The sequence below is a fragment of the Haliaeetus leucocephalus genome, unplaced genomic scaffold (genome assembly GCF_000737465.1).
Source record: "Haliaeetus leucocephalus isolate CR32 unplaced genomic scaffold, Haliaeetus_leucocephalus-4.0 Scaffold165, whole genome shotgun sequence".
NCBI classification, from domain to species: Eukaryota; Metazoa; Chordata; class Aves; order Accipitriformes; family Accipitridae; genus Haliaeetus; species Haliaeetus leucocephalus.
Window position 1 is genome coordinate 221,414 of NW_010972601.1, and position 10,032 is coordinate 231,445.

The following is a 10,032-nucleotide window of genomic DNA, read 5'->3' on the forward strand; positions in this document are numbered from 1 at the left end:
ACCCGGGGCCCGTGTCCAGACAGCGGGGCTGGGGCCCCCCAGCACAAGCGTGTGCAAACACACCCACCCATCCACACGCTCTCCTCTGTCCACGGGGGTGCCCCAACCCCCCCCCCACCACCACCAGCCCAGCATCCCCGAAGGGAGCAAGTGACACCCACCCTCAGCGGCACCCCACTGGGGGACGGATCCTGCGGCGATGCCACTCGGCACCCCAGGAAAGCGGGAGGTGCAGGGACTCGAGTGGGGACACGGTGGGGACACTGTCCCGGCGCGGGGTGTATTCTGTAACACGGAGATGTACACATGGCACCGGCTGTACGCAGCTCCGTGGGGTGGCGGCAGGTGGCGTGGGTGGCACGCGGCGGCTGACGCGCAAAGAGGCCACGGATAGAAAAAGAAAAGCACCAGCCCACAATGCTATCGCCACGGGAGCGGGGCAAACCGGGATGGGGAGGCCGGGGGGGACGACACTGGGATGCGTGGCGGGTGGCACCAGGTGGACCAGGATGGGGGACGAGCCCACCCGGCAGGGCTGCGGCGGCGGCAGCGAAGCGGCGCGGGCGGCGGCGGCGGCACGGGCAGGGACGCGGGGGCAAGGGGGCGGTGGGAAGCCCCTCACCCTTGCCTCAGTCCTTCAGGGTGGCCTCAGAGACGCCCTGGGCCAGCAGCTCAGCCAGGACGTTGTCCAAGTAGTTGGGGTCGGGGTAGCCATGGCCCGTCAGGTTGGAGCCGAACTCGGTCTTGTGGTGGATCTCGTTCCACACCACCGTGTCCGACTCCCCCGTGGTGTTGGAGGTGCCGATGGTGAAGATGAGCCGCCGGTCCCAGGCCACAATCAACAGCTTAAGCACCTGCGGCGGGCGGGCACGGCCATCGCTCGCCCACCCGGCACCCCCAGCCCTCCTCCTGCCCAGCACAGCACAGGCCCCAGCACCCCAGGGTGCAGGATTCAACCTTGGCATGGTGCCTGCATGGTGCCACCCTTCCCTGTGGCACACCCCAGCCCTACCCTGGCACTGCTGCATCTTCCCCTTCCCATCCCATCCCATTCCTTCCCATTCTATACCATCCCATCCCTTCTAATCCCATCCCATTCCTTCCCATTCTATCCCATCTCATCCCTTCTCTTCCCCCCCCATCCCATCCCTTCCCATTCTATCCTATCCCTTCCCATCCCATCCCGTCTCTTCTCACTCTGTCCTTCCCATTCTATCCCATCCCATTCCTTCTATTCCCATCCCATCGTATCCCATTCCCTTCCCTTCCCTTCCCTTCCCACCCTGGTGCCATCGGGGACGCTCACCTTCCTGCCCTTCTCGTTGTCGGGCAGGTAGCAGTGCCGTGGGAAGCCGCGTGCCGTGAACTTCTTGCCGGGATTGGGGTGCTCTGGGCCCTGGGTGGGAGGGCAATGGGACGAGTGGGTGGCACAGGGTGGGGGCACCCAGCCTGGCAGGTGGGTTCCTCAGGTGGGTTCCTCACCTGGATGCCGGTGGGGATGTCGTAGACGATCCGGATGGTTTTGGAGTCGGTGTAACCCGGGAGGGAGTGGGGGATGAGGTGGAACTCCATCTTCCCGGGGGGCTGCGTGCCCGTCTTCTCCCCGTAAATGGCCTTACAGGTGGGGCACTGCAGGCTGCCGTCCTGCGCGGGCACCCGGGTGAGCATCAGGGACGGCACCCACCCTGCAGCACCCACCCGTGGGGATGGGTGACCGTGGGGAGGGTGTCCCCCCGCACCGGGGGGGGTCCCGGCTCACCTTGTTGCCATTGTTGTACATGGCCAGGAGGCAGAGGAGGTGGTACATGTGCCCGCACTTGCCCAGCTTGCCCACCAGCTCCGGCTTGATGCCCCTGTGGCTGAGGACACCTTCGTAGCCAGAGGAGGTGACCAGCCGCTCCATGCAGATGGTGCAATCCTGCCGGGCACAGGTTGCCGGGCATCAGCGGCTGGGCGGGACGGGGGGCTGCCCGTCCCCTGCCCACACCTCTCCCCATGCCCAAGACCCGCGAACTTCCAGCAGCCCCGGGGTGAGCACGTGCCCGAGCTGCAGTGCCCAGGGATGCCCACTCACCTCGTCCGGGGGGTTCTTCACCTTCTGGATGTAGCGGCGCACCACGTCCTCGGGGGTCTTGCCTGCCGCGGGCAGAGGGGGCGATGCCGTCAGAGCCTGCCCACAGTGGCCCCAACGCCCTGCCACCAGGATGGGGAGAGCACGAGGAGGAGAGGGTGCCAGCATGCGGCATGGAGGAGCTGTGGGCATCACCCCAAAACCCTTGGGCAAGCCCCTTGGGGCTCCCACCCCTGCAGGCAGCAGCAGCACCCGTGCCTCAGTTTCCCCTCTGGCAGGGGTTGGCATGGCTGAGGGCACACAGGGACGCTGGCGGTTCCTTACTCTTTTTGAGATGCTTCTTTTTGGTTTTCCTGCAGATGCCGTTGACACCAGGCACGGGTTTGATGTCACTCTTGCTGACGGGCGGCGGGTGCAGGATGGGTTTGGGAGCACGGGTCAGGCAGACGGGCAGCCCCGCAGCACACATGAGGATGCCCGTCATCCCTGCATCAGGGGAAAGGTGCTGTCCATCTGTCCACCCAATATCCATCCATCCTTCCCACTGCCTGGCTGTGTCCCAGCCCCGTGCCCGGCCCCTCAGCCCCTCGATGTCACCCTGCAGTGACACCCAGCCAGCGGCAGGACCTCCCTTACCTGCGAGGGCGGGATGGACAGGGCCGGTGCCATTCAGGTTCTTGACTGGGAGGGCTGGGACCCTGTGTGGAGACAGGAGGGGAAGGAGCTCAGCCAGGCTGGTAGGGCTGTCCCTGTCCCTTCCGCACATGGCATGTCCTCAGGGCAGCGTCCTCGCCACAGGACACGGGGCAGGGTGTCCCCTTGCTGCCCTGGTGGTCGCTGTCCCATCTCATGGGGCTGTCACCCAGTGCCATGTCTCCATCCACCCAATGGTGCTGGGGACATCTTGACCCAGGGAGGGTGCTTCATCGGGATGTCCCAATGGCGATGCCCCATGTCCCGCATCCCCCACGGGGACCGTCCCTGCACTTCAGCACCTCACCCATCACCCTGGCCATCACTCCCATGCCCCAAGGGGACCCTCACCCCTCCAGGGCTGTCAGCACCAAGACCCCCAGGGCGATGGCACGGTGCCTCCCCACCTGCTCGTCCCCGCTGACCCATGGCAACTCCTGTGCGCGTGTGTGTGCACCCATGTGTGCACCCGTGGCTGGGTGTGCACCCAGGTGTGCACGGTGCTGGGTGCGCACCCGTGCGTGCAAGGGTGGGTGCGCAGCTGGGAGTGTGAGCAGATGCGTGTGTAGGCAAATCTGGGTGGGAGCCAGGATCCTGTGTGCAGGTATGGATGTGGCTGTGCCCATGGGTGAGGGTGGATGGAGGGAGGGATGGACAGAGGGATGGACAGACAGATGGCTGGCTGGGCAGGTGGGTGGACGGGTGGATGGATGGAACAGGGCACGCAGTGGGATGGAGGATGAGCAAGGAAGCACGGCAGAGCAGCCCTGCACGGTGCCCGAGCACTCTCCTGCCCTCGCCCCACTCCAGCACCCCACAGAGAACTGCTCGCCCTGCTGCCTGCTCCTGCCCACATCCCGAATCCCACTGCCGGCTCACATCCACATCCCACTGCCCCAGCTCAGCAGCCCAAACAGCAGCCCCCACCAGCAGTGTCATCCCCTGCCAATCCCAAAAGCCCCCCCACGCACACAACCATCATGGTGATGAGTTCGGTAGCGCTCAAGCCCACACCAGCCGGGGCTGCGGGCGTTTTCCCTCCCATTCCCAAAGCTGCCCTTACTCATGCCGTGGCCAGGGCAGTGGCGGAGGTCTCAGCCCAGCCTCCCCCCCGGGGTCTTCCTGGCCCCCCTCCTACCTGTCCATGGGGATGCGTTGGGATGGGGCCTGTGTGCCGGTATGGGGACTGGGACAGTGATGAGGACAGGGACTGCTTGGCCCAGCACCCGGCAGGCGGAAGAGAAAGCAGCACGTCAGCAGGGGAAGGAAATGTGCTGGGACTTGCTGGGGGTTCAGCGAACCTGCCTCCCCCCCGTGCCCCGCAACCCGGGGCTGGATTCTGCTCCCATGGCAGGGAGCTGGGAGGAATGGGACAGGCTGTCCACTTGTCCCCCGGGACGGCTCACTGCAGCCCAGGGCACTCAGTCCGCTCTGGGGGGGCTCTGACCAAATACCCCGAGGCTGGATGCGGACCAGTTCCCACCCGAGTGAGCGGCAATGGGGCTTTCCCACGCCGGCAGGCTGCCAGCCGTGCCATCACAGCCTGCTCGTCAAGTCACGCTCGGGGCCATGGCCGCTCCTGCCTGTCCTGATGACAACCCGGTGCCGAGAGCCCCGAGGGGATGCTGGGCTGACCCACCAAGGGGTACAGCTGTGGGGGCTTGGGTGCCAGGACAGGGACACCCACTGGGACACCCCACCGGGGGTCTGCTCAACCACCCCCATCCCCTCGGCAAGTTATTCCCATCACGCGTGGGACACCGGGGCTGTGGTCCCCACGACCGTGTCCTCCCAGGGATCTGCCTGGTGGCATCGGGTCACAAGCCGGGGTCATAGACCCTGTGCTGGCCAGCAGGGACACAAGCCCCCTGTGATCAGGCACTCTGTCTCCTTCAGCTGGCATGGCACAGCATGCCACGGCATGGCACACAGCGTGGCACGGCATGGCATGACACGGCACGGCACGCTGCACAAGTCACCGCAGCCCTTCTGCAGGGGCAGGGATCCAGGGGAACATCTGGGACGAGCCAGCTGCTGGGGTTGTCCCTCCTGCCACCACGTCCCCAGGCTGGGGTGCCGGGGGCTGGGGGTGACACAGTGCCAGAAAGGCCAGGGCTGCTTGTTGGAAGGTGACAGAAGGGGATGAGGAACCTCCATCTCCCTTTTCCCGTGGCTCTGTGCATCCATCCCGGCACCCACCTCGCCTGGCATCCCCACAGCCTGGGTGACACTGTGACCATCCCCTTCCCCAGGCCACCCTCCCCCAGCCAGCTTACCCCGGGGGGACGGTGGCACGGGCACCGAGTCCGGCCGCCCGCTGCGTGCCGGGCTGGTTGAGGTTGTTGAGCCCGGGCAGCGGCACCCCGCCGGGCACGTTCTGGTTGGGGGCAAATGCCCCACCGGGCACCCGCAACCCCTCGCCCTTGGCCGTGCCACCCGCTACCGCCGCCGTCCCCGTCCCCGCCGGCCATAGAGCTGCCCCGGCAAAGGTGCTGCTCTGGCGGACGGCACCCGGGTAGAGCTTGCGGCGTTGGGAAGCCAGGATGGCGTTGGAGGCGGCGCGGGTGCTGTTGACCAGCAGGCACTGTGGGCAGGAGCAGGGTGTCCCCGTGCTGGCGCCCACCGGCCACGACTGCGACTTGGGGATAGAGCCCATGGTGAGGGGATACGCCAGGTCCATGCGACGCCGGAGCCGGCGCTTGCGTTGGGTTTGCCGGTTCATTTGGGACATGCTGCTGAAGTAGATGAGGTAGCAGAAGCCCAGGGAGGAGAGGTCCAGCCAGGGGTGCTGCTTCTCGTAGGCGTTCTGGATGGTGATGCAGATGTCCATGTCGTAGGGTGTCCAGGAGCTGTTGTCGTTCTCCCACTCCCACACGATGCCCTTCCCCGGGGCCGAGGACGGGTCGTAGAAGTTCCTCCGTACGGGGCGCATAGTCCCTGGGGAGACAGTGGGGGTGAGCACCCGCAGGGCTCCAGCACCCCAGGGTGCTGGCAGAGGGACCTGTGCCTGCATGCACGCGCGTGCGTCCGGGTCCCAGCCCGGCACCCCATGGTCACGGAGACGCAGAGGCACTTTGGGGTGCAAGCAGCCACTCTCGCCCTCAACAAAGCACCCTGGGGTGCAGGAGGGGTGATGGCCACCGCACCCCAACAGGCAGCACCCGCCTCCCCCTCTGCCGAGCAGCGGCAGCCGCGGCGTGCGATGGATCGATCGGTGTGTCTGCAGGGCTGCGCCTCCCCGGGGACTCGTGAGGCTCAACAACCCTCCATTAGCGGTGGCAGCGGTGTTGGCTTGGCCGCCGGCCGGGCTGCCGGCGGTCAGGATCACGGCCCTGGCCACCGTGGGAAGGGCGATGCTGCTCAGCCCCCAGAGCCTTTTTCCATCCCTCTGGTCCCAGCCCATCTCCGCTTTCCCTGGCCAGGGTCTCCTTGCCATCCCCGGGGCGGGGGGAGCATTTCCCGGTCAGGACGGGGTTTCCTGACAGCTGCCGCAGCTCTGGCCAGCACCGGCAGTCACGGGAGCGAGGTGTTTTCCCCCATGCACGGCCAAATCCTGGCCCCTCGCTGCTTGTTTGCGACCGAGTTGGATTCTACAGCCGCCTCGGAAGCTCCACGGTGGGGGGATGCATCGCAGCCCCCTCCTTGAGCCGCGGCCCTGGCAGTGCCCCCGTGGCTCGGTGCCTTTCTATCCCCTCACCAGCACCGTTTGCCCAGCCCGATTAACGACACTAATAACCGTCATTAATCATCGGCTGCATCAGGCAGCAGAGCCTGGCCCCAGCTGCCGGCTTGTGCTGAGGCAGCTCTGCTGGCAGCCCGGCGGGAGGAAGGCATGGAGGCTGCTCACCCTGCTCCGGCAACCATGCGGAGAACCGCTCGTCCCTGCTGCCCGCTCCTGCCCCCATCCCGAATCCCACTGACGGCTCACATCCACATCCCACTGCCCACTCACGTCCACATCCCGCTCACATCCACGCCCTGCATCCCGCTTGTGTTCACATCCGTGCCTGCCTCCATGCGTCCATGTCCCCCATCCTGCTGCCCACTCATGCCCGCACCCCGCTCACATCCACGTCCCGCACCCACTGGTCCTTGCATCTGCATCCCGCATCCCACTGGTCCTTGCAACTGCATCCCACGTCCCGCTGCCCGCTCACAGCCGCATCCCGCTGCTGCAGAGCAGAGGACAAGGGGAGGACACCCCAGCCCGTGCGTCTGGGCACACGCAGCTCTGGGTCCCCAAGGGCCACCAGCTGCCCCCAGCCCCACAGCCCCCGTCCCATCTGCCAACCGTGCCGGAGCCACCAGGCTGAGCCAGCGTCCCCAGGGCCACAGGGAGGGGACGCCCATCCTTGCTGCTCGGAACAGGGTCACCTCATTTCACACCATCACCGTTTTGGCTTGGGTTTCTCCCTCCCCAGGCATGGTGCAGGCCAAGCCCCCCTCACCCCCAGCCTGCTGCCCACCTTCCCTCTGTCCCCATGCCACGGCAGGCACTGGGGGCACCCTCAGCACAGGGGACCCTCGCGTCCCGGAGCACCAGGGGACTCCAGAGACACCTGACAGCCTCCAAACCCGGCTGCCCCCAGGCCACATCCGAGGGCAGAGATGATGGATGGAGGTGGATACAGGGATGGGGCACACGGAGACGACGATGTCGAGGATGATCTTACGGGAGGGAGCCAAAGCAATGGCCACGTCCCCTCCCATGACATCCCTGGGGATGGCGAGGCCCCTTTCTCAGCATCCCTGTCCCCAAGCCCTGCTGGCACGGGGACCGCGGTACCCACGGACATCCCAGGAGGAGCCATTTTGCTCCCGGCGGACGTGTCACCCCCAAACCTAGCCGTGGCCCCACTGTGGGCATGTGTTCCCCGGGAGCACCCAGCACTGTGGTCAGGGGATGTGATACCAGGTGCCTGCTGGCCGAGGATGGGTCCTGGCCAAAGCTGGCAGGAGCTGGCGTGGGGACAGCCAGGGTGTCCCAGTGGCACCCACAGCCCTGAGTCAGCGCAGCTGCCGGCACGATCTGGGTTGTGCCGGCGGTCACGGCCGCCGCACTGACTCAGGGCTGCGGGTGCCAAGTTGCCCCCTGCCAAGCCCGTGACCGGCTGGAGACCGATTCGGAGCCAGGCTTGATGGCAGAGGCAGGGTGGCAGGTCCCTGGCTTGGTCCCCATGTCAGTCCCCAGCCCATCGCAGGAGCCACATCCACACTCAGGGTCATTCGCTATCGCTGGTGACCGGGAAGGGTGGAATCGGGGCGGTATGGGGGGGGGGCGGCCATGGGGGTCCTGCTCTGGGGTGGTCCCTGTGTGTCCCCAGGCAAGTCTGGGGGGGGCTGGGAGTGTCACCTGGTGCATGGCAGGTCCCCTGCCTGGCCTGGGGCTGGACCCTGCCCTTGGTACCCCCATGTTTCCCGACAGGCAGAGATGCAGGGATGGCCAGGAAAGCACCCGAACCAAAGTCCCCCGTGGCACAGCCGGCACGTGCCCGTTTAATGGGTCACACTGCAACGGGGACAGATTTAATGGGGTCTGGGCTTGGTGCTGGCACGGGACCAGCTTTGATTTCCCCCGAGGACACGTGGCCTGGATGCGTGCTGCAGCACGGTGCCATCAGCACGCAGGCACCGACCACCACAGCTGCATGGCTTCGACCAGCCCAGTGCCCACCACAGCTCCCAGTGCCCAAACTGGGGCCTCCCCCAGTTCCTTGGGGACCCTGGACGGAGCAGCTTTGTGGGACAGACGGGTGGCCGGTGGGACACACCACCCACCACAGCACCCTATGGGGGGTGAGAGGGGATGGAGGGACTTTGGGACATGTCCCTCTGGGACAGGGGTCCACGGTGGAGAAGGAAAGTGGGGAGGGGGACAGGAAAGGCCAGGAGGACCCTCGCAGGGTCCACAGGGGGAGCAGATCTCAGCAGGGCGAGGGTAGGAGAGAAGGAACGTGAGGGACAGATGGACAGAAGAAGCAGGTGTGTACAATGGGATGGAGGGACAGATGGACGGGCAGATGGATGGATACAGGGATGAAGTGACAGACAAGTAAGTAGAGATACACTGGGAGGGAGGGAGGGATGGAAGGATGGATGGAATGACAGAAAAACAGATATGCAGCGAGATAGATGCATGGATGAATGGACAGCTGGACAGATAGATGAATGGGACAACAGGCAGATAAATAGATACACACCGGGGTGGGTGGATGGAAGGATGGGTGGATGGATGAGTGGACAGATGGAAGGATGGATGGAAGGATGGGTGGATGGATGTTCCCGGCTCAGCGCCAGCCCCTTACCCGTGTCCTGCCGGAACTGGTGCATGGACTGGAGGTCGATGACGTAGGGCGCCAGCTGGACGTCGACCTGGCCCAGCACTACGCTGCCACGGGCGTCCTCCTTCAGCACGTTCTCGATGTGGTGGCAGACGGCAGCCGAGTAGGGCCGCCAGCGCCCGTGCTCGTTCAGCCACTCCCACACCACGACACGGGCCAGGTTTTGAGGGGGGAAGCCCAGGCCACCGGAGGCCAGCATGGCCCCCGAACCTTGTCGCGCCATGCCGGGGGGACGGCGGCTCAGCCCCGTGCCATGCCCCGGCACAGGGATGCGGGGCTCACCCGGAGCCCTTCCGAATCCTCCTCCCGGCTCCCACCGGCTGCGGGCTCTGGAGCTCAGCAGAGCAAACGCTGCGGGGCTCTGCAGAGGCGGGCGCTGCCAGCCAGGTCCCCAAGGTCCCCGAGCCGCCCGGTCCCGCTCCCCTGGGACCACCGCGCCAGGCTGGGGCCATCCATCACCCGGCGCGTCTTCCTCGGCCCTTCCTCCTCCCCGCGGCGCTGGCAGTGCTCAGGCTCCAAAAAGCCACCGGGACCCCCCCCTCCGGGCTGCGTTGGCTCAAGGGTGGCTGGTGGCTGCAGATGATGCTGGGGACATGCAGCCAAGGTGCCGTCCCCAAGACACCCCCTCCTCCTCTTCCTCCTCGTGTCCCGCCGCTCAGCCTGTGTCCTCGGTGGCTCCACGGCTGTCCCCGCCGCCCAGCACGTCACCGGTGGCAAATGAGGGGGGTGTCACCTGTAAAAGAGGGCCACGGCGCTGGTTACCCTGGGTACCACCATGTGGGTGGCAGCTGGGGGACCGTCCCCATCACCCCTGCAGAGCCGGCGGGCAGCAAGGCCACTGTGCCCGCAGCCCTGGCAGCGTGGGCTGCCTGCCAGCCCCGGCTGGCTGCTGGCCTCCAACGTGACAGTGGGGACAAGGGGGACGGG

General features: G+C 66.3%; 1 protein-coding gene across 1 annotated transcript; it reads right to left on the minus strand.

Annotated features, from left to right (window-relative positions):
* Positions 1-629: 629 nt before the first annotated feature.
* DTX1 (deltex 1, E3 ubiquitin ligase) lies at positions 630-9,328 on the minus strand. Its single transcript, XM_010563319.1, has 9 exons — positions 9,070-9,328; positions 5,041-5,701; positions 2,708-2,769; positions 2,396-2,557; positions 2,075-2,136; positions 1,760-1,918; positions 1,483-1,644; positions 1,307-1,396; positions 630-854 (listed from the first exon to the last, which is right to left on the minus strand). The coding sequence occupies exons 1-9, from the start codon at positions 9,326-9,328 to the stop codon at positions 630-632; spliced, it is 1,842 nt and encodes a 613-aa protein (XP_010561621.1).
* Positions 9,329-10,032: the final 704 nt, after the last annotated feature.

Excerpts from the sequence above, each read along its gene's own strand:
- DTX1 (XM_010563319.1), bottom strand. The coding sequence starts at position 9,328 with ATGGCGCGACAAGGTTCGGGGGCCATGCTGGCCTCCGGTGGCCTGGGC. Across the intron at positions 1,645-1,759 it reads TGTACAACAATGGCAACAAG|GACGGCAGCCTGCAGTGCCC; the intron begins GTGAGCCGGGAC and ends GTGCCCGCGCAG. Across the intron at positions 855-1,306 it reads ACAACGAGAAGGGCAGGAAG|GTGCTTAAGCTGTTGATTGT; the intron begins GTGAGCGTCCCC and ends CGCCCGCCGCAG.